The sequence below is a fragment of the Hemitrygon akajei genome, chromosome 14, assembly GCF_048418815.1.
Source record: "Hemitrygon akajei chromosome 14, sHemAka1.3, whole genome shotgun sequence".
In the NCBI taxonomy this organism is placed as follows: Eukaryota; Metazoa; Chordata; class Chondrichthyes; order Myliobatiformes; family Dasyatidae; genus Hemitrygon; species Hemitrygon akajei.
The window spans coordinates 25,089,304-25,114,154 of NC_133137.1; the positions used below are offsets into that span (position 1 = coordinate 25,089,304).

Below are 24,851 nucleotides of genomic sequence, written 5' to 3' on the forward strand. Positions count from 1 at the left end.
AGTCCGTATAGATCTCTATGGATAAATTTTGTTTTTTCTCTATCCTATCACATCATTTATATTGAAAAATAAGAAGCAGTAAAGTGATAAAGTTTTATTTTAGTACCAGTGCATATGTGCAATCAAATGAGTATTTCTAAATTACATACTTCAATTTTCAAGCTCTGGCAACCCTGAAGAAAACACAATGCGCCCAAACAGACTGTGAAAACTCAATTTTCCAAATTACTGCATTGTCCATAAATTACTTGAGGTGGTGCTGTTAGTGAACTGAAAATATGCAGCTGTGTTTTCAAATAATCAATATATAATAGTGACTGCATTCATTAATACCTATTTCACACCCAGTTTTTTTGCAGTCACTATTTGATAGTGTGTGTTGTTGACAAAGCCACCTTTTACCCACTGAACTTACTGCATTGTCTTTGTCACAGAACCTGATCATGGCTCTGGGGTAGATCCTTACGCTACCATACCTCCCAATTTCTTCAGAGGCAAGCGAGGCAGCTTTGCCGCCTACAAGATTATCTCGCACAGGCTTGCACACAAAACTGAAGAAAAGTGACGAAGGACAAATGTAAATGTCAGCCAGTGTAAGCAATGTGGTGCCGCCCTGCAACAACAGGTGGCAAACTGGGTAAGCAGATTACCAAGCCGCTGGAACTGTTATGTTTGTCCTGTGTGTAATACAGCAACGGACTAACTTGATTTGCCCTGTTAACTGTGGCGTTTTCCTCTATGCGTACTGAAAACGATTTAAATTCTAGGCTGCTTTCCTAATAGGAATCTCAGAGATATGGTATAGATTATCACACATTGGTTCACCACGGTTGGCTATTCTGTGTGTGTGTGTGTGTCGTTTTTCTTAATGAACACAACCTCTGGTGAATATTACATACAGCAGCCTTTGATGTTTCCTCTCCTTTGAAAATGTTTACTTTGCCTTTTACTTTGTATCACAAGTAGATTAATGATTCCAAATTTCTGTATAATCATACTATTGCCATCACCTGACATTATGTACTTCAATCATAGTTTAATTACATGGAAAAGATTGTTATTTTTTAAATGAGACACTGTCCCTTGGCCACCTTCCATCTTGTTTCACAAGATTGTTTAAGATCATTTCCTGTACACAAGTGTAAGGAGCATGAAGTAATTGTTACTCCAATGCAGCACAAAAAAAACACAGAAGATAAAGAACACAATAGTAATAATAGTTTTGAAAAACATAATAAATATGAATACTACATAAGATAGCTTCTATACATTGATCAATTGTACATCCATAAAGTGACATTAGGTTGTACGTAAGGTGACTGACTGGAAATAATAAAGTCGTGGTGGAGTTAGTGGGTGGAGGTGTTGATCAGCCTTCCTGCTTGGGGAGAGTAACTGTCTTTGTGTCTGGTGGTCCTGGTATGGATGGGAGTGGGACAAACAGTCTGTAAGTAAGCAGGGTATCTCTAAAAATGCATAACTGCTGACTGAAGGTAGAATTGTTCAATCTTGTTTATATTCAGATTGAGATAGATTTGCCCACTGACCTCCTCGTACTCAGGGTATTCACACTTTTATTTTTGAAAATGGATCTGCCAGCAATGATTAGGATGTAAACTATTTTAGATCAAATGAAACTATTTTAGAACAAGAACAGAGATTCACATTACTTTTCCTCTCTTTGAAGTGTTTTCATAAGAGCAAAGCACACAAATTTGACACTTTGCTGATAGTGTAAGACTTGGTTTCGGGGTCCACCTCCTCCCAGTCCTTCACCCCTTCATTATTTGTGAGTGAAAATTACAATCACGATGCATTTAAATAATTTTTTTACAACTGGAATGAATCTTTGGGAGATACTTAAAAAATAGGACATGTTTCTTAGGTTATATTAAAACTGTTTTGTTGATATCCTGTTACATTAAGAAACTAAGGGATGGTAAAGGATTTTTCTAAAGAGCTGTTGCATTTGTTTTCCCGTGACCAAAATAAATACAATTTAGAAATTTTATGCACAACACTAAACTATGGATGCCTAATCGACACATTAAAGACTGTCTTTTCCTATCCTATCTGAACATTAGATCTCTGCAATTTTTATCTTATTAGTTGTGTATTTCTAGTTCTAACAGTTAAATAATAAAATAGCCAATCAGCAAAACATATGGCTAACTTTTACATCCATTCAATACACACCAGGGAAATGAGGATTACATCAAAATAAAAAGGACATCTCACCATATAGGCATGAAGACGTACTACAAGTAGTTATCTCCAGATATCTCTGAATTTGTACTTGAAGGTAGCATTTCAATTATGGTCATTTAAATGTGTCTTACTGGTGCTAAGTGTGCAGTGTTTGATTTTGTAATTAAAGCAACTTGCGACTCTGATTTGGTTTGTATTTGTTTATCTGCGGAATTTTGTATCTTGACTATGTGCTTTTAATGCAGGTTGCTCGCGAAAGTATTCACTTACTCACTATATGTACAATGTGCAACTTATGGTGCCACTGTGTTTTCACAATGCAGTTTTTAAGGCGTACAGTACTTACTTCCATGTACAGAGCAATGTTTTATACCACCTATGACATGTGTGTCAAAAATATTCATTAAAAGGTAAATTAATTCTTTTGAGCTTTTCATTATGTTGTGCTTTTTGCATTATGTTTGAAGTCATTAAGCAATATTAATGAGTCACGTATCGCTGCAGTGGGGCTTGGGTCCTAATGCAAGGCACAATCCTGTGCTTGGACAACTTAAACACTGGCCAAATGGACTGGAAAGGTAGGGTGTCAGGATAAATTCACTCGCTCTCCCACGATGAGGCCGTGAGACTGCTTTGGCTGCTGTGCTTTGTATCTGTGAGCTTCGCAGCGATTTGCCCCACTAATGTGATGAACTGAGACCGAGGCTTTGGGCCTACTCCAAGGATTCGGATCTATGGACTCAGTTTGGTCCGAGATGCTTTTGCTTGCTTCTATTGCTTGCACAATCTGTGTTTTTTCTCTTTCTCTGCACATTGGATGTTAGTCTTTTTTTTAATTGGATTCTTTTGGGTTTCTTGCTTTGTGGCTGCCTGCAAGCAGACAAATATCAATACATACCTTGATAATAAATGTACTTTGAACCCATGATAATATATTCAAAAGATTATCAGATAACAAGTATAATTAGGGTGTTTGGCCCATTGAATCTGTTCCAACATTTCATAGTGGCTGATCCATTTTTCCTCTCAGCCCCTATCTCTTGTCTTGTCCCCAAGTCCCTTCATGCCCTGGCTAATCAAGAACCTATCAACCTCTGCCTTAAACATACCCTTTGACTTGCCTTCCACAGCTGTCTGTGGCAACAAATTCCTGGTTCACCACTGTGTGGCTAGAAAAAAATTCCTCCTCACCTGCGTTCTAAAAGGACGTCTTTCTATTCTGAGGTTGTGACCTCTGGTCTTAGACTCCCCCACCATAGGAAATGTCTTCTCCACATCCACTCCATCAGGGTCCTTCAAGAACACTTACTAATCACTGTCTCTTGCACTGAACTGTTAGCCCCCAACAGCATACCTGTCCACTATGTTCTGCCTAGTGCAGGTCTGACATCGGGACTCACTCACGAGATTCTTCAGCCAAGCAAAGAGAAACGGAGTAAGTTTCCAATTGTGTTCCTCAATTTTGTCCTGAGGCCTGTAAACTCCAGGTGGAATACAAAACATATTGAACAGTCCAACTACCGGTAATCTTTTATTATGGTTGGAAAGGCCTGACTAAACCACCCCTTGAACTTGAATCCTGTATTTAGAGCCGTTACTCCATTCGCTGCTTACTGAATGGGACTGGTGCCAGCGAAGAATTGCCCACTACCATTTTCTCAGGTTTGATTCACTGTCATCACCTTCTGACTCGCATGTGACTAAGCTCATTCAGTTATCAGCACCAGATGTCTGAAATTGAGATCAAATACCCAAGTAGCCTGTGTTACAAAGAAGTTGTTGTAACAGAGGTTCTTAACCCTTTTTATGCCAAGGACCCCTTTGGCAGTCCGGTGAAGCCTATGGACCCCTTCTCAGAATGATGTATTTAAATATATAAAATTAAATACATAGGATTACAAAATAAACCAATTATAATTGAAATACAGTTAGAAAAATATTTTAAAGCACAGATTTGTGATATAGTAATATATATGTTTTTTTATTAACACATTAAATAACAGCACTGTATATTTAAAATATAGGTAAGTTAAATTTAAATCTTATTTTTAAAGACATATCAGTGTGAAGGCTGTATAAGACCATTAAACTGTAGGGTGGACATTGACAAAGCAACACATGCCATGTTGGATATCCATTCAAAAGTATCTGTGATTTCTATTGGTGGCAAAGTCACGAGCACTACTAATACTGTGGTTTGTTCCCTACATTCGTAATCAAAGGAAATGCTAAATTTCAGTTAGGGGTCAGTGCAAATAAAGATCTAAATTTTTTCCCATCCAAGTTCACGAACCCCCTGGAATCTATCCATGGACCACCAAGGGGTCTGTGGATCCCAGGTTAAGAACCGTAGTATTATAATGTGTAATAACATTCATTTTTGTATGATTACTTAATAGATATAATTTCTGATAGATTTTATTTCCTCAAAATACTTTGCTGCATGGATTATCAAATTCCGCTTTTGGAATAACAACATTTTAACAAGATGAAGGCAAAAATAAGCTTCTGGAGGAACATAGATAATAAATTTACTTTGAACTAAGTTTGTATATGTTGCCAGATACAACCTTGAGATTCAGTTTCTTGCAGACATTCACAGGAAAAAAGAAATACATACAGTTATTACAAAATCTATTCAAGAACGACTGAGAAACAATGAATTGGCAAGAGGAAAAGCTGTGCAAATAAAAATAACATAAAGAATATGAGTTGTAGAGTCCTTGAAAATGAGACTGTAGGTCAAAGAATCTGGTAATAGGCAGTATCTGTAAAAGCAAAGGGGTAATCAAAAATTTCAGGTTGAAACCCTGCATCAGTTGACGATCCCTTTCCCTTCACAGATGCTGCCTGACCCACTGAAATTCTCCAACAGTTCAATTTTTGCTACAGATCTCAGCACCTGTGATCTCTTGTGTCTGATATTTAATGTCCAATTGGCTCCCAAGATGGCATAGTATGTAAACCTTTTGTGGAAAGCTGTGGGATTTATGGGTTAACCAGTGATACAGCTAGTGAAATCATCATCTTACGGTGCTGGATGCCCTAGTTCTATCCTAACCTTGGGTGATGTCTGTGTGGAGTTTGCACGTTCTCCCTGTGACCATGTGTGTTCCCTCCAGGCATTCAAGCTTCTGACCACATCACGAAGAAGTGTGGGTTAATAGGATATTTGGCCACTATAAACTGCCCTGAGTATGGAAGTGGTGGAATCTGGGGCGAGTTGATTGGAATGTGGGGAGCAGAAAAAGTGTAAATTGATTGATGTAAGTTTGTGCGGAGCATTGAAAAATATATAAGTTGCTGAATGTAAATGGGTAGTTGATGGTCAACATGGTTTCTGAGCTGAAAGGTCTACTTCTGTGTTAAAAAGATCTGAATTTTGACCTGCACAAACTAGCATAAAATGTCTATATTTAGCACTTCTTTCATTAATTTGTGCACATTTCTCCATCATTTAGTAGATATTCAACTGGATAGCACTTTACCCTTTGTTGTCACAATGGCATCTTCTCCAACTTGATCTTCTACCAGGAGATTGATGGCACCCTCCACCTTCCCTGAAGCAGCCAGAGCTAAAACAGCCTTTTCTGTTGAAAACCCCATCTGCTGTAATTGCTGTAGTCTGAGAGAAGGACAATGAAAGCATAGATTGAAGAAGCTATATTTTACATATAGTACTGTGTGCAGTAGTCATCAAAACAATGGGCTGAATCTTGCCAACTTTTGTTAAAAAGTTCAACCATAACTGAAATTAAGTTGCAGTTTCTGTGTAAAGCAGTGAAATTATAGGAGATTGGCAGATCCAGAATGCTGAACTCCATGTGGATGAGATTCCTCATATAAGCAAGAAATTTGCAGCTGAATCCCAGAACTACCCCTTAATTTGTAGAACAAGGCATTAAAAGACAACATTCCTATCATTATCTTTCTGTAACATTTTAATGAATTAAATTTTAGTTTTATTAGAAATTATTTTTTAAAATAAACAAAATTTACTTCAATTTGAATAGATTTTAAATATCTCTGAATATCAGAAAATTAACCCTTTAAAAAAATTTAATGGATGAACCCTGAGAGCAACTTATAATTTCCAAATATGTATCAGTCTGAGGAAACCTAGTATCTATAAGTTTCAAAAACTCCTCCACTTGAAATTAAATGTTGTTCTAAATAAAACATTCGTATAATTTTATAGATAATTAAGGAAATGTGCTGAACAGCAAACTGAAGTTAAATAAGCAATGAATCTTTGGAGTGCACCCCTTCCTCCACACAGAGATTAAAGTTCTGAACATTACTCCAATGACTAACTAAGTAGATTACGTATTTCTTTTGCAGTCTATTGTACTGTCACACTGGTTATACCAGGTACCCAACTTTAATACTTGTGGGCATTTTAGCATAGAAAATGACTGAAAGTAGTGGCTTGTGGAGTTTGGGACTTACAAACTAAACATCAATTTTGTGAAACCCGCACATAAGCAGACCCAGAGTTAACTAATGAAAACTAATTTTTTTTTTAAAAAATCAGCAGATTCTGGAAAACTAAAACTAAAACAGAAAATGCTGGAAATACTCAGCAGGTCAGGCCACATCTGGAGGAAAAGAAAAAGAGTCAACGTTTCAGCTCATAGATCCTTGTGAACTGATCACTTGTATCCAAAAGCATTTTAAGTATAATCTAACGATTTCTGAAATTTTGCTTTTGGAAGCATTCCTCTAGACATGTGATTCCAGGACTTGATAAGAGTAAAAACTAGGAACCAAAGTTTTACCAGAGTGATGCCCAGTACAAGTTAGAGGACCATTATCTCATATGCAGTCTGGGTCATCTACAATAGTATGAAGAATAAATTTTCTAATTTCTTATCTCCTGTGTTCACCACTCTCTCTCTCTCTTTCTGATTCATCTCCAGTCCCAGCATCTTCGTCCCCTTTCCCTTACACTCTTTTAGGGCCCCATTGTCCATTTTCACCCTCTTCCTCTTGGTTCCACACACCTATGACCCATACATTTCACCCAGCAGATCCCCTCCCCATCTGGTTCTCTCTGCCATCACCTCTCCGCTAAAAAGTCATCGATACATCAGATCCCAGCACTGCTGGCGTTTACATTCCTGTTGATCGCCCTCCAGCAGCTGTCCCCACCTTCACCCTCCTCTCATGTCACGTGGTGGGGGAGAGATTTGGCTTATTTGCCAGTCCAAATCTGTTTCTGCAGTGTTGGTCATCGATTGGCCCATTTAAAAGTTGCATCAGCTCTTTCCCTTTGGTTGCCTCAAGTGCCATGGCACCAGAGTCCGGTTTCAAGCACCTCAAGGGTATAAAAAAGCGCGTATGGGAGGCTTGGCCTTTCACTTAACAGCTTCTCACCCCTCACCTCTTCAAACTGTATCTCCCATCTCCACTCTCAGCCCTCATTCCCTTACCCCTCACATATGGTGCTCGACTCGCTGAGTTTTTCTGAACCAGATTTAGCTGTAACTCTGTTTGAAATTAAGAATTCTATGAAATAAAACTTAAGACATTCCCAACTATTTTGTTGCCTTTCATTTGTTGAGAGTGACTCACCGTAGAGAGGACACTGACGATTTAGGTACTTCCAGTTTCCTGCTCTGATCTGATTCTTTTAAGGAGGCAGCAATACTAGCATGTAAAAGATCCTCATCTGTGAGAAGGCCACATCTAGCAGCAGTATAAATTTCATCTGGATTCATATGATAAAATTCAGGGAGACAATGGCTAGGATCCAGCAGGTCAGAATATGCAGAACTACAGGGATTATCAGAGTATGCTTGGAAATTACTGGCTCCCATTGATCCAACATGCGGTTGTGAAGAAGGCAATATTATCTGGTTGGGGATCTCAGTCCACTGAGAATCTATTTCAATGTTGCAGCTATTACTGTCTTTTGTAAAATGATCAATCACTTGTGATGATGTGTGAGTTTTGGCCTCAGTAACAGGGTACCTGCAAATATGAAGGTACATAGAGCATTGTATCAGCTTTTTGAAGTTAGTCATAATAGAACCAAAGCTGAAGTTATAAACAGATCAATACAGAATAATTCACATTATTCAGATGTAAACAAATAATGCTTAACATAATACACAATACTTACTCATTAACAACAATTAGAGTACTATAAATAATTACAGGACTCCTATTGGTTAGCTGAAGCCCTTATAATTAAATGGAAAATAACACTAGGGTTACAAAATTAGATGAGAGATAAGAAAAGCTTTTTGTCAGAATCAAAATCTGGTTTAATATCACTGGCATATGTCATGAAATTTGTTAACTTTGTAGCAGCAGTACAATACAATACATGATAAATACAGGGGGAAAACTGTATATATACATATATATAAATATATATATATATACATACACACATATATATAATAGCTAAATTAGTGAAGTAGTGCAAAAACAGAAATTTTAAAATAAGTAGTGAGATAGTTTTCATTGGTTCAATGTCCATTTAGGAATTGTATGTCAGAGAGGAAGAAGCTGTTCCTGAATCACTTCAGTGTGTGCCTTCAGGGTTCTGTACCTTCTTCCTGATGGTAACAATGAGAAGAGGGCATGTCCTGGGTGGTGGTCCTTCATGATTGAAGCCTCTTTTCTGAGAAACCGTTTCTTGAAGATGTTTTGGATACTGTGGAGGCTAGTCCCCATAATGGGGCTGACTAATTTTACGTCTATATTGACTAATTAAACAAGTTTTCACCATATGGAAAGAGGTGTACAGAAATGAAATTCAGGATCTGATATTAAGAATACTACTCTTTCAGATACTTATCAATTGATATACAGGACATATTTTCAATCTGCACACATGATACATAAGTTGGAAGCAATGATGAATTTGCAGAAGTCTTCAGAAGAAAATAGACTGGTCCACAACAAGAGGTGACTGAACCAACACAAAACATAAACCTACTTGATCTTCTCACAAGTAGCTGCTGCATTTCTGTAATAGGGATGACAAAGTCCTGTCTTCAGACCAAGGACATCTTCTATCAGGTTGTAAAGTACCACTTCCAAACTTGAGATTCAGAATAGATATGCATTAAACACTAGATGATTGGTTTGAATTGCACCAAAACTACTCAGTGTAGTCCAAACTTTGAATTTGAAGACTTTGTCCAAAAAGAAACTCCAAGACATGAGATGACATGAAAGAAAAATTTAATTGAAGTAATTGTAAATTGAAATCAAGAGGAACTCATGAGACCTTCTCCTGGATGGAGACAATTCCAGCACAAAGGGGAATGTTGGTTATTGTCAGAAGAGTTCATTTGAGAAAGATCAAGGACTCAACAATCAGTTAATTTCCCCTCACCATCAGAAGCATTTGCTTAACAATGTGACCCATTAACAATTCTTCAGTCAGTGTCTGCAGGAAACAAGACTTGGAAAACATCCAGGTCTGATCCAATTAGTGGTATGACACAGTGCCATGTAAATAGCAGTCAATGGCCATCACAAACAAGAGTGGTAAACTGTGTCTCTTTATATTTAAAAGCTTAACAATCAGCATACTCTCTCAGCCATGACAGATGATCACCACTGGTCAATTAGTAAATTGTGTCAGAAATGTGTTCCCCGCTTACCTGCATGTGTGTAGCCTCAGTTACTTTCAAGTTCAATATCATCCAGGAAAAAGGACCTGGCTTGTAGCCCAGCCTATTCAAAACTGCTGCATAATAGACAACACCCTGTTGAACCTCCTTTGCATTCTCTACAATACAACAACGTCCTTACTATCAGAATGTTGCAACAGTACCAAAACATTCCTGCTCTTATATTCCATGGCCAAGCTAAAAGGTATTCTGTACATCTTCTTATTCACCCTGTTAAACAATGGTGTCACCTTCTTGGATTCTTGTACATTAAGATCTCTGTGTTGCTCAATGCTCCATAGGGTCCTATTATTCATTATGTCCTACCCTTATTGTTGTTCAGTCGTTAAGTCAAGTCCAACTCTTCGTGTCCTCATGGACCATAGGGTTTTCATGGCAAGATTACGGAAGTAGATTGCCAGGCCTTTCTTCCGTGCAGATACTGCTGCTGCCCAGGTTGGGACCCAGCTGGGTTGGAACTCGGGACCATCTGTGTTCAAATCCAGTGCTGATGCCACCACACCATCAGCCTTATTCCATATTCCCAAATGCACCCTCACACTTATCAGTAGCAAATTTGTTCTACTATTGCTCAGCCCTCTTATCAACACATCAATATTGGCTTATACACTAAGACTACCCTCTTCGATAGCAATAACACCATTAATCATCATGCTTTCTGAAAATTTACTAACCTTACCTCCTATATGCACGCCCATATTATTAGTGTATATAGCAAACAGAAAGAGACACAGCATCAGCCCCTGTGGTACACTACTGGTAAGAATTTACAACCACAAAAACATTCCACGATCACTGCAACCTACTGCCAAGACAATTTTGGATTCAATTGGCCAACTTGTCCTGATCCTATGGTAACTAACATTTTGGACCAGTCTCCCATATGCAACCTTGTCAAAGGCCTCAATTAAGTTCACAGAGATTTTCTTTGAAAGATTCAAGCAGAAAAGTGTGTGTCAAAAGATCTCCTTCTAAGAAAGCAACACTGAATATTTTGATTAATTCCAAGTGTACTTTAATCCTGTCCTTCAGAGGTTCTTCCAATAGCTTCCTTTCCATGGAGGCCTCTTACCCTCCTTGAGTAAACATACAGCATTTGCTTCCCTCCAAGCAGCTGGCTCCTCTCCTGTGGAAAGTGAACATCTGAAAGCCTCTATCAGTGTTGTCTCTCATACACCTGGTGCCATTAGTTTTTCTTTCTGATAAGTTTTGGAGAAGGTATTATCAGTTCACAAATAAAGAAATTAAAACACATTCTCACCAATCCTTTAGATTGCAGATGTATCCATCTATGAGAGTATTAGAAGGGAGCACAGCACAGTCTCTGAGAAGACATTCCTTACATCAGGAAGATCTTTCATCATGTTGCATGGTTCTACTAGCATGTAAATACCATAGATTGGTAACTGATCTGGTATTTTAAGCCTGGGGTCCATGAGTTGCTGTGGGCCATTAGCGGCAGCAGAATGGCAGGCCACCACAATATTTATCAGCATTGCCCAACATCTCCCTAACCCAATTATTTTCAGCCCAAAAAATTGAAGAAGGTCGGAGGGCAAGTGTCTAAAATAAGGTATTAACCTGACAAGCAGCAGCACAAGATTATACTGCACCACAACAGCAGGATCAGATCAAATGTGTGCAGTGCTGTTACACCCAGCTATGAACAAGTAATGGGAGAAGATTGTTCTGAGAGTCCCTGTCCTCGAGGGACGCTAAGCCCAAACAGTGAGCATCCAAGACTAGTTAGAAATGTCCAGTGAACAATGCATCTCAGCTCCTTCCTGAGGTTCTGCCATCACAAAGAATCTATCTTCCACCGATTTATTTATTGGGATACAGCACGGATTAGGCCCTTCCAGCTCTTCGAGCTGTGCCACCCAGCAATCCGATTTAATCTGAGCCTAATCACAATGACCAATTAACCCTCTAACCGATACATCTTTGGACTGTGGGAGGAAACGGGGACACCCAGAGGAAACCCACGGTGGTCACGGGGAGAACGTAGAAACTCCTTACAGGCTGCAGCGGGTGCATGTGCCAAGTGGTTATAGCAAGAGCCAATTGTAGATGCCTACCTTGTTACTCTAAATTCGTCCATACTTCTCCATGTCTGTGGAGTTATTGTTGGCCTGCTCTGTATCCTTTCTGATTGCATGGTAATTAAGCTCTACTTCGATTCCCACAACAAACTGTGCCTTTCATGCACATTATTCCAACACGGATAAAACACTGCTACCCACCCTATTATATGGGATTAACAAGGTACTGCCCTTCAAAAAAAGCAAGATATACATATGTAATCCAACTAACTTCTGCCTTTACGTGATGGAATCATTGGGAATTCTATCAAATGGCACTAAGTCCTAAGTTTGAGCAAGGAATCAATCTTTGCTGATACAATTAGACTTTGACCCTGTGTTAAAATTTAGCAGACGGACTGTTTACATTTTCAGTTTGTTACCAAGAGTGCAGCTTGCATATCATTGTGTTACTAAATGTATTTCATTCTGAAACCACGCTAGCTAGCAAAATTCTGTCCCATCGTTGTCTCGTGGTTTTGCCCTTTACAATGAGTTCAGCTTTGGGATCAGTGATGCTGTGGTATCATTGTATGGAACAATGTGCCCTGCAAACAAGTTTCACTATGTAAAGTAATTGAACAATGCATTGGTGTTACCTTACTCCGTATTTCAACAACAGTTACAAATCAGGAAATACTTTTCTGGCTGCAGTCCAAGAACAAGTATTACAACAAAATGCCATTACACAAACATGAGAGCATCTGTAGAGGCTGGAAAGCCAAAGCAACATGCACACAAAATGTTGCAGGAACTTAGCAGATCAGGCAGCATTCACGTGTAATGCTTTGGTTACAATTTCTACTGCTACGCTATGAGGTATTTTATTGTAGCAGTTTTCTGTAAAAACAGTGTGTCCCGCTGGAAAGCGTGTTTTGGCTTCTGCTGAAGATAAGGAGCCATGTTGTCCAACATAGGAATGTTGCACCAGTCGATCAGGATTATGGGATGTGAGGGAAGGTTCTAGAGAGCCGAGGGGAAGAGTTTTCTGAAGGGCAGTAGTCTGGTTTGAGGAGTTTTGGTGGGAACTGTGGAGTGGGGCACAAGGGAAGATGCCGTAGAATGCCGTTGGAAGGAGTGCAGATGAATGGCTCCAAGGAGGAAGGGCCAATACTCCTGAGAGAGAGCCAGTTCATTTGAGATAGTCTTCAAGGGAAGTTCTGAATGTTCACTCAGACCATGGGTCCAGTGGGCAAGTAAAGAGATACAGCTCGACTACTCCAGAATGAGCCCCAATGTTTAAGTGCACTTTGGACTGGTTTAACTGTAATGGGCCCCTTTGTTTTTCTTTTCTTTTTCTGTAATTGTTTATTAAAGTTGAAAATTTGTTAAATATATTTTCTTTATAATTTTATGCTGGTGTACGATCTGTCATTTCTGGGCTACCGATAACTGTGTATGGGCAGTATTTACACAGCATTCACTACAACCTACGTTTCTTAATTGGAATATCCTATCTTTCCTATTTGGTTGAACCCCAAATCATACCTAAACGTATATTGTTTATGAAAGGTGGCTTTCTCACCGCTGAGTCATGTGGCTGTTAGCAACTTTATCCAAGTTTGTATACGAGCTCCAATGAGAGGGTTGCACATAGAAAGGAATAAATAGTCAATGTTTCAGGCCAAAACCCTTCATCAGGACTCAGACATTATACTTCCAAAAATACACAAACACCGTATTTCCAAAAATAATCATGCAGAGGTTTCACCAATAGTTCTGTGAGTAACACCGAGTTCTTAATAAAGTAAATGATTTTAGTTGAAGAGGCAACACACCAGATGGTGCTGCCCTGCCTACTATGCAGGCTCAAAAGTTGGAGTTTGCCCACCAAGTTGTTTTCCAGATCAAGCTGACCTTCCACAACCGAGACGTATCCAGCAAGGCAAGGAGGGATCCCAGCTGTGAGTACCACTAAGGCCCCATCCCCAAAATACTCCCAACAGCTTTTGACAGCTCATCACTGTCAGAGATTAGACATTTAAATAAGAATTTAAAATTACCTAAAACTTCTAAGAGAATAAATACAATTTTAAAAGAATGGGCAGTATTAACAAGTAAGGAAGAACATTAAAATGAAGTGAGAAAATTCAGTCACTTACCTGCATTTATATTTGGTTTTAGGTTTGGAAATGCCATAAATTAATCATATGCTCAGCAGCCATTGACCAGAATGCTTAGGAGTAGAATTAGGCTATTCAGCCCATCATGTCTATTCCATCCATTGAGATAAATCTAAAGCATATCCAGCCATTCATTAGAGTACTTTGCTGCTATGCTGAACAATAAACTCAGCAGTTGCACAACAGATCAGTACCTTGTCATTCAACCTCCAGCTTAGCTTGGACCTTCATATTTGGGTATATGGCTGTAGGCATCTGAGAAATACTGAATCCATGTGGACTGATAACTGTCACTTAAATTTTGCCAGGCTGGAATGCTGTACCTGGCTTCTCCTGGTAGTCAAAATGTCAGAGGGGTGGACAAAATTGGAATTGAATTGCATCTCATATTTATAGTCAAGATTCATAGATATGGTATTAGGGAACACCTACAGTGGTATACTGCATGCTGAAGTGAAGACCTACAGGTGAGACATAAGTAACCTTGGTGTAGCACTGGGGTTCTTAATCTTTTTTATGCATGGACCGCTTTGGCAGTCTGGTGAAGCCTATGGTCTGCTTCTCGGAACAGTGTATTTAAATATATAAAATAAAATGCATAAGATTACAAAATAAATCAATTATATTGAAATACACTTATCAAAATACTACTGTGATTTGTTGCCTACATTCATAATAGAAGGGCCTGCTAGATTAGTGAAAATAACTTTTTTCCCATCCAAGTTCATGGAAACCAGGTTAAGAGCCACTGGGGTAGGAAGAAAACTGTAGTAGGCTCAGACTTGTTCTTCTAAACAATAATATATCTTTCAAAGAAGTAACCATTAAAATCTGTGAATAGCTCCAAAAGACCAACCTCCGACCTGTTCAATTTAGGATCATCCATTTTAGGCCCAGTCAGAGCCCATGGTCCACTTCAATTCCCAAGGTAGTTGTGAAAGAGAGACATTGAGGATGGTTAGACACATTCAGCTGCAAAAAGTGTGATTGTGAGAAGATCACAGAGAAAGTGGGGGCTGCACTGAGCACAAAGGAATCAAAAAGGAATATTGCTTCTCTGCGATGGTTGTGTCCTTATAGTACCAGGCAGTATGGAAACTGCACTTTCCTCAATCACAGGACTCTGCAGAGAGTTGTGCGGACAGCCCAGCACATCTGTAGATGTGAACTTCCCACTACTCAGGACATTTACAAAGACAGGTGTGTAAAAAGGTCCCAAAGGATCACTGGGGACCCAAGTCACCCCAACAACAAACTGTTCCAGCGGCTACATCCGGGAAGCAGTACTGCAGCATAAAAGCCAGGACCAACAGGCTCTGGGACAGCTGCTTCCACCAGGCCATCAGACTGATTAATTCACGCTGATACAATTGTATTTCTATGCTATATTGACTGTCCTGTTGTACATATTATTTATTACAAATTACTATAAATTACACATTACACATTTAGACAGAGACGTAACAAAGATTTTTACTCCTCATGTATATGAATAATGTAAGTAATAAAATCAATTCAATTCAATTCAGAGCCAATCCAATGCCAACCATTAAGTAAAGATTAGAGAGAAACATATACATACAAAGTACCTCTGCTACAATTTTAATCAATATTGTAAACAGACAAAGTGTTAAATAACTAAGTTAAATATTGTGCTTACCTCTCAGTATTACTTGTGACAGTAAGATGATATTGGGCTGGAGAGAAGATAAATGGAATCCAGGAATTATGTTGCAAAAGTCTACAGATAGCCAGTCTTTCAACATATTCTACCACAAAGTCTGGCAACTCCAACCAAAATAAAAACCTATAACTATCTGAACAAATAATGTCAAGGTCATTCAAGTAATAAAACACTGCGTAGCCAAAGTGTAGTGAATAGTGGTCAGGACGTTAGAGTACAGAGTTCATTTCTGGCTTCATCTGAAAAGAGTTTATCTGTTCTCCCCGTAACCACGTGAGATTCCTCCGGATGCTCCAATTTCCTCCCACAGTCCAAAGATGGACCGGTTAGTAGGTTAATTGGTCATTGTAAATTGCCCAATCATTTATAATCATTGTAAAATGATTAGACTGGGTGGGTTGTTGGCAGTGCGGCTTGAAGAGCCAAAGAGGCCCATTCCACATTGAAACTCTAAATAAAAATCAATAAAGCTGACTTGTACCCTTCAAATTTGCACCTCTTAATTACATTAAGGTAGTTTTGACTTCAAGTGCTTTTAGAAGGGTAAGTTGTAGAAGATAAAAAAGGTTTTCTTGCTCTGATCACATGATCGATTCTGGCAGGTTGAGGATTCCTGTCAAAGTAAGGGAGCACACCTTATAACTTGGAGCAAATTACCAGCATCAGAAATATATTGGAGCAAGTGATGTTGTGGAAATAGTATCAAAAGGGAATATTGCTTCTCTGCAATGGTGGTGTCCTTATAGTGCATTGTGGTTAATTTAAAATTCAATATACTATATAAATTTTGAAAAGTTATGGGGATCTTGAACAACTTTTGTTTTTCTTCCCAAATAAACAAACTAAGTGACCCTCTACTTTCTGCAGCAGAATTGGAAGCCCAAGTCTGAATATGGAGCAGACTAAGGAAATGATTGTAGACTTTAGGAAGGTGTATACACATATTTTGCTCCTCCGTATGAAGAGTTAAGTGCACCAAGTTCCTGGGAGTTCACATCACAGATGACCTCACCTGGTCCCTTAATATCAACTCCCTGAATAAGGCAGCACAGCAGCACCGCCACTTCCTAGGGAGATAGTGGCAAGCGAGGCTCCCCCCATCCCTCAACCTAACGGAATTTTACAGAAGCACCATTGAGAGCATCACCATTGACAAGCTGCATCTCTGTCTGGTATGGGAGCAGCCGAGCATCGGATCAGAAGTTCTGTGAGAACTGCCAAAAGGAATAGGGGTCACCCTACTATCCATCGGGGACATTTAACAGGAGCGCCGCATAAGCAAAGCCCTTAGTATCATCCCAGGATGCCACCCATCCATCCAGCATCCTCTTTGACATTATGCCATCAGGCAGGAGATTCCAATGTAAAAAGAATGGTCAGGTTGGGAAACAGCTTCTTCCCGCAGGGCATTAGGCTTCTGAACTCCCTGTCGCATTGCATTTGAAGTGTCACCGGTTAATATGTACAGTGCCTGACAATATTTAATTTATGCACAATTCATTTGTAAATTTTATTCTTGCTTTCTTAAGTTACTGTGTGTTTGATGTACTACTGTGCTGGAGAAACATAGTCTTGTTTGGCGGTATACATGCATATAGTTAAATGACAATAAACTTTACTTGACTTTCTCCATTACAGAGACATCTAAAACCAGGGGAATAAAGTTTAAGGTGTTGAGTGCGAAGGTTGGAGAGGATCTGAGGAATATTTTCTTCATCCAGAGGGTCACAGCAATCTGGAAAACACTGCCTGGACAAGACATTGAGAGCAATGGACCCAGTGCTTGTAAATGGGATTAATGTAGATGGATATCAGTGGGCTGAAGGGCTTTTTCCGTGCTGTATGACTCAATGACTATTATTAATGTGTCTCTCAAAATATTTGAAAGACATATCTCCAATCTTCTTACAAGCAGCCCCTGCAGCACTTTCAGGAGTGGTGGGAAAAACACCTGGAACAAATCTAATGTGCTGCCTAGCCCAGATCATAAATCACGTTTTGATATTTTCACTGTTTTTAATAATAAGATTTTAAATTACTTGATAGTTGAATAGAAGCAAACGAAGCTCTAAATGAAGTTTCAAACCTGGAACCCTTTGGAAAGACATGATCAGCTTTCAGTGTTTAGCTGTGACTCAGGGGGTACCATTCCCACCACTAAATTAGAAGGGTCCAGCTTCAAGCCAAACTCCAGAGATTTGATGTCAAAATACTGAAGCAAAGCTCTGGGGAAATATTGAAAGAAGTGCTACTTGGTTGACAGTACCATCTTTCAGATGAAATGTTAGACTAAGGTGTCTTCTACCCCTCCAGATGAATGCAACTAATTCCATGGAAACAGATCAAGGGATCTTTGGTATCAAGGTCATGTTACTAAGTAGTACAAAGAACCTCCTGTCTATGAATTGGTTGATAGATTTCCTTCGATACAACAGTGACTACAGTTACGAAGTACTTAATTAGCTATGGAACTCATAATGGTATCTATTAAGAGGCCTAAAAGGCATTATATAAATTATTTTAACAAAAACTGAATACAATATAGAGCTGAATTACTGTACATTCAGAAAGGATACAGAGCAGACCAACAATAACTCCACAGATATGGAGCAATATGGAAGAACCTGGAATAACAAGGTAGGCAACTGCGAGGAGTATCCAAGGCACTGCTGCTGGATTGATTCCTGCTACAGTGAAGGTCCGTTTCATTTCTGAGCTACAGCAGCTTAGTGTCACCATAGCGAAATGAACACTTGTGAAACCACACACTGCTGTTTCTTCCAAGCTTAATAGTTTGCCCGAAAGCAGATAAAAAATTGCAGAAAAGACAGCAAAAATGATGGTGAGGTAAATATATCGGATGGTACCCAACTGTTCCTCCAGATGGCTGCTCAGAAAAATTAGGAACACTACGTTGACAAGTAAAGTAAATATATTGTCATGACAGAAGCAGTAGCTCAGTAAACGGTGCACTGCAGGAATAAAACAGAATATAAGTTAATTTAATTCTACTAATGAGGCATACTTTTGTTAAACATTATTAGATACTTGTGCTATATGCTACCATACATCTTTTCTAACAAATTCATGAAATCTGACATTTACAGTGCACTTCTTGTAACGTGAACAAAGTCTCTGGAGAGGTACCGAAGCTAGTGGATCTAGATGTGTTTTATTCAACAAAAAAGAGCAGCAGGCACAACATTGAGACCCTCTTGGAGGAAGAAGTACCCTGACCCTATAACTACATGACATTGTTATATGCTAAAGATCAAAGGCATAAGTAGGACAATTTTATAGTTACACCGTATCTGCAATGCTTCCTTTGAATTACACATAGTTTCCACACATCTCCTTCTTCGCACCCACACTCCAGACACCCAAAATGAATGTTAATCAGTATTGTCTGGTTTGCAATCAGCTCCACAAGAACTATTGTTCAGGGCTGCATTTTAAATTCAATCTACAATCCATGTTCATGTCTGGAGATTGGTTGCTGGGGAAATTAATATTTGCTATATACCTTGACTCCAGAAAACACCCTAACACTTCTTTTTAAGTTCAGATCCCATCATAGATCAAACGAGGTGAACCTCAAGGACTTTCCCTTATTGAAATTCAAGTTCTTTCCCTAGTTGAACCTGAATGTTTAGTTAATGGTAAGACCAAATGGCATTGAGATTCCTGAGTGTAGTTGCTATTACTATGGAGAAGGTGCTTGGGAAGCTGAAAGGTATGAAGGTAGATAAGTCATCTGGATCAGATGAGCTATACTCCAGGGTTCTGAAGAAGATAACTAAAGAGATTGTGGAGGCATTTGTAATGATCTTTAAAGAATCACTAATATTTGCAATGGTTCCAGAGGACTGGAAAATTGCAAATGTCACTCCACTCTTCAAGAAGAGAGGAAGATAGAAGAGAAGAAATTATAGGCCAGTTGGCCTGACTTCAGTGGTTGGGAAGGTGTTGGAGTCGAGTGTTAAGGATGCAGTTTTGTAGTACTTGGAGGCACATGATAAAATAGGCCAAAATCAGTATGATTTCCTTAAGGTAAAATCTTGCCCAACTAATCTGTTGGAATTCTTTGAGGGTAGACAAAGGAGAATTGGTGGATGTTGTGTACTTCGATTTTCAAGAGGTCTTTGACAAGTGCCACACATTAGGCTGCTTAACAAGTTACTGTAGGAAAGATACCAGCATAGATAGAACATTTGGTGTGATTGGCAGAAAGCAAAGAGTGGGAATAAAGGGAGCTTTTTCTGATTCACTGCCAATGACTAGTGGTGTTCTGCAGGGGTCGGTGTTAGGACCGATTCTTTTTATGTTGCATCTCAAAGATTTGGATGATGGAATTGATGGCTTTGCGGCCAAGTTTGTGGACAATACGAAGGTAGGTGGAGGGGCAGGTAGTGTTGAAGAAGCAGAGAGGCTGCCAAAAGACAGACAGAAGAGGAGAATGGGCAAAAAAATGGCAGATGGAATACAGCATCATGAAGTGTATGGCCACGCACTTTGGTAGAATGAATTAAAGCATAGAACATTTTCTAAATGGGGAGAATTTTTTTAAAATCCAAAGTGCAGTGACTTGGGAGTCCTCATGTAGGATTCCCTAAAGGTTAATTTACAAGTTGAGTTGGTGGTGAGGATGGCAAATGCAATGTTAACATTCATTTCAAAGAGGACTAGAGTATAAAAGCAAGGATGTAATGCTGAGCTTTATAAGACACTGGTGAGGCCTCTCTTGAAGTATTGTGAGTAGTTTCAGGCCCCTTATTTTAGAAAGGATGTGCTGGCTTTAGGGAGGATTCAGAGAAGGTTCATGAGAATAATTCCAGGAATGAAAGGTTTATCGTATGAGTAGCAATTAATGGATCTGGGCCTGTACTCACTGGAATTTAGAAGAATGGAGGGATCTCATTGAATGATGAAAAGCCTAGATAGAGTGGATGTGATGGAGCAATCTCAGACCAGAGGGCCCAGCCTCAGAATGTAGGGATGTCCAGTTTGAACAAAGATGAGGAGGAATATCTTTAGCCAGAAGGTGGTGAACCTGTGGAATTTGTGGCCACAGGCAGCTGTGGAGGCCAGATCATTGGGTGTATTTAAAGTGGATGTTGACAGTTTGTTGATTAGTCAACGGTTACAAGGAGAAGGCAGGAGGATGGGGTTGAGAGAGAGATGTGTCCGCCATAATGAAATGGTGGATCACTCAATGGGCTGAATGGCCTAATTCTACTACTATGCTTTATGGTCTTATTAGCAAAAACATCATGTTTAAACTGAAGTTCAGCTACTGCAGATGGCTTCCACAGAACAAAAACACAAGCACTAACAGAAACTTTTTCCACAGGACATCCAGAATTTTTTTTCCTTAAATACCCAACCAGTATTCCCTTTTAGTTGCAATTCAGGGATCCTGAATATTTTACCCAAATCTCCTTTATTTTCCTCTTCTTCAAAAAGTCCATAATACCATACGACATAGAAGCATAATTAGGCCATTCGGCCCATTGTGCTGCTGCACCATACCATCATGATGAATTTTATTAACCCTCTCAACCACATTCTCCTGCCTTCTCTCCTCAACCTCTGATGCTGTTAGTAATCAAGAACCTATCAACCTCCACTTTAAACATACCCAATGTCTTGGCCTGCACAGTTGTCTGGGGCAAAAAGTCCAGAAATTCACCACCTCTGGCTAAAGAAATTCCTCTGTTCTAAAGGAACATCCTTCTATTCTGAAACTATGCGGCTATGCCCTCTGGTCGTAAATTCCACCACTGCAGGAAACATCCTCTCCACATCCCCACTATCTAGGCCTTTCAATATTCAATAGGTTTCAAGGAGATCGCCCTTCATTCTTCTAAGCTCCAGTGAGTACAGGCCCAGAGCCATCAATTGCTCCTCATACATTAATCCTTTCATTCTCATGAACTTACTCTAGACAGTTTGGTGAGAACAGTGACTTCCATATTCCCAACAAGGGGTGAAAAGACAGGCTCAGTCAAGAAACTAATCCACTTACCTAGCCTATCCACTGAACATTCACACACCCAGTAAATATTGCTGGACAGCAATCACGACCAACTCTGTGTACCACCCAAGGTCATCTAGGACCATCAGTCCAAGGTCAACTAGGTCAAAAGACTGAATCTGCAGCCTCCCTCCTGAGAAGAAATTTGTGCATGCTTCATATCTAATGGAGCTGCACTTCATTCTTTATTGAAATTTAAAAAATTTTTCTTGCTATTTTCTTCTTCTGAAAACTGCCTACTGGCAATTCACTAAATAATCTGCGAATTTTATGAAATTTCAGTATAAAGACTTCAGGGTATGTTTGCTGCATGACTGTTTTGAAAATGAAACAATACATCATAATGATCTATTTAAGTGCACAATAGACTTTGCCTCGCTTTCCCATATACTTAACAGTGCATCTATTGGATTTCCATATCATTAGTACAACCCAAGCACATACGTTAGGATAATTGTTTTTAACTTTGAAAATCTAATGGAAGTTCATCAATATGGTCCACCCAAAATATATGCTGTACATACAGCATATATTACTGATCAATCATGGACACACCTATCACAGTACTTTTTTGTTCCCTACTTCTGGCATTGTTGTTCCAATAATTAATACCACATATAACCACTACTGACAAGTGAATCTTGCTTCTAACATTTATTGAGATGCAGTGCAGAGTAGACCCATCCAGCCACACCACTCAGCAATCCTTCAATTTAACCCTAGCCTAATCACGGGGTAATTTACAATGACCAATTAACCTACTAACCAGTACATCTTTAGACTGTGGTAGGAAACCTATGCAGTCATGGAGAGAACATACAAGCTCCTTACAGGCAGCAGAGAGAATTGAACCCAGGTCGTCTATACTGTAAAGTACTGTGCTACCCATTACGTACCTTTTGAGCAGTGGAGCAGAGAAATGTTGCTACCAATGCAGGTGTAAAGTACTCCTCATTTCTGCCAGCCCTTGGGCAAGGTGTACCACTTATTTAGCCCCACTGATCAGGTTCATGGGAAGCCATGGGAGCAGGTGGTGGATGGTCATATGAGCATTTCACTGAGGCCAGACAGATAACCTCTGAAGTGTATTGATAATGGCTGTGGTCTCCTGTCTCGGTTAATTTGAAGGTTGAGTCTGTGATGAGGAAGGCAAATATGATGTTGCCATTTATTTCATGAGGACTAGAATATAAAAGCAAGGATGTAATGCTGAGACTTTATAAAGCACTGGTGATGCCTCACATGGAGTATTGCGAGCAGTTTTGGGCCTCTACCTTAGAAAGGATGTTCTGAAACTGGGGAACATTCATGTACATGATTCAGGATTGAATGGCTTGGCATATGAAGAGCATTTGATGGCTCTGGTCCTGTATTCACTGGAATGAGGGCTGACCTCATTGAAACCTTTCGAATGGTGATATAATGGAGAGGCTGTTTCCTATGGTGGGAGTGTCTAGAACCAGAGGACGCAGCCTCAGAAAAGAGGTACGTCCTTTTAGAACGATGAGGAGGAAGTTCTTCAGCCAGACAGTGGTGAATCTGTGGAGTTCTTTGCCACAGGCAGCTGTGGAGGCCAAGCCTTTACGTGTATTGAAGGCAGAGGATGATAGATTCTTGATTGGTCAGGGTACGAAGGGAAATGGTGGGAAGCCACGATGACATGGTCGAACAGACTTGATGGGCCAAATGGTCTAATTCTGCTCCTATATCTTACGGTCTTAAAAAGAAACTGCACGTAAGAAGGCATTGGCAAAACAGTTTTGTAGAAAATTGGCCAAACAGTATTGTAGAATAATGGTGCATAGTTCCCCGAAGGTGGAATCTCATGTGGATAGGGTGGTGAAGAAAGCTTCTGGTATGCTGGCCTTTATAAATCAGAGCATTGAGTATAGGAGTTGGGATGTAATGTTAAAATTGTACAAGGCATTGGTAAGGCCGAATTTGGAGTATTGTGTACAGTTCTGGTCACCGAATTATAGGAAAGATATCAACAAAATAGAGAGAGTACAGAGAAGATTTACTAGAATGTTACCTGGGTTTCAGCACCTAAGTTACAGAGAAAGGTTGAACAGGTTAGGTCTTTATTCTTTGGAGCGTAGCAGGTTGAGGGGGGGCTTGATAGAGGTATTTTAAATAATGAGGGGGATAGATCTCCAAGACCAAGGAGATGGTGGTGGACTTTAGGAGATCTAGGCCTCATATGGAGCCAGTGATCATTAATGGAGAATGTGTGGAGCAGGTTAAGACCTACAAGTATCTGGGAGTACAGTCAGATGAGAAGCTAGACTGGACTGCCACCACAGATGCCTTGTGCAGGAAGGCACAGAGTTGACTGTACTTCCTTAGAAGGTTGGCGTCATTCAATGTCTGTAGTGAGATGCTGAAGATGTTCTATAGGTCAGTTGTGGAGAGCGCCCTCTTCTTTGTGGTGGCGTGTTGGGGAGGAAGCATTAAGAAGAGGGACGCCTCACGTCTTAATAAGCTGGTAAGGAAGGCGGGCTCTGTCGTGGGCAAAGTACTGGAGAGTTTAACATCGGTAGCTGAGCGAAGGGCGCTGAGTAGGCTACGGTCAATTATGGATAACTCTGAACATCCTCTACATAGCACCATCCAGAGACAGAGAAGCAGTTTCAGCGACAGGTTACTATCGATGCAATGCTCCTCAGACAGGATGAAGAGGTCAATACTCCCCAATGCCATTAGGCTTTACAATTCTACCGCCAGGACTTAAGAACTTTTTAAAAGCTATTATTAATGCTTTTTGAGATAGTGATTTAGATGCATATCATATTTTTTACTGAGTTAAGTATTGTATGTAATTAGTTTTGCTACAACAAGTGTATGGGACATTGGAAAAAAGTTGAATTTCCCCATGGGGATGAATAAAGTATCTATCTATCTATCTATCTATCTATCTATCTATCTATCAAGTTGACGTGGATAGGCTTTTTCCATTGACAGTAGGGGAGATTCAAACAAGAGGACATGATTTGAGAGTTAGGGGGCAAAAGTTTAAGGGTAACACGAGGGGGAATTTCTTTACTCAGAGAGTGGTAGCTGTGTGGAATG

General features: G+C 39.6%; 2 protein-coding genes across 5 annotated transcripts in view; one reads left to right on the top strand and one right to left on the bottom strand.

The window, feature by feature from the left end:
- The window catches only part of emid1 (EMI domain containing 1), a 437,271-nt gene extending 434,627 nt beyond the window's left edge, over positions 1–2,644 (top strand). For all 3 annotated transcript variants that reach the window (XM_073065698.1, XM_073065701.1, XM_073065699.1), the window contains one exon: positions 435–2,644. In XM_073065698.1, coding sequence (XP_072921799.1) covers positions 435–565 — 131 coding nt within the window. In that variant the 3' untranslated portion in view covers positions 566–2,644. The remainder of the gene's footprint in view (positions 1–434) is intronic.
- Positions 2,645–2,782: 138 nt separating this feature from the next.
- The window catches only part of rhbdd3 (rhomboid domain containing 3), a 29,730-nt gene continuing 7,661 nt past the window's right edge, over positions 2,783–24,851 (bottom strand). Inside the window, exons 2-6 of one of the 2 annotated variants that reach the window (XM_073065702.1) lie at positions 18,325–18,720; positions 15,725–15,881; positions 7,783–8,181; positions 5,697–5,833; positions 2,783–3,078 (exon numbers count right to left, since the gene is read on the bottom strand). In XM_073065702.1, coding sequence (XP_072921803.1) covers positions 3,041–3,078; positions 5,697–5,833; positions 7,783–8,181; positions 15,725–15,881; positions 18,325–18,720 — 1,127 coding nt within the window. In that variant the 3' untranslated portion in view covers positions 2,783–3,040. Of the gene's footprint in view, positions 3,079–3,668; positions 5,834–7,782; positions 8,182–15,724; positions 15,882–18,324; positions 18,721–24,851 lie in introns of those variants that run through there. The other variant, XM_073065703.1, reaches the window with a different exon arrangement.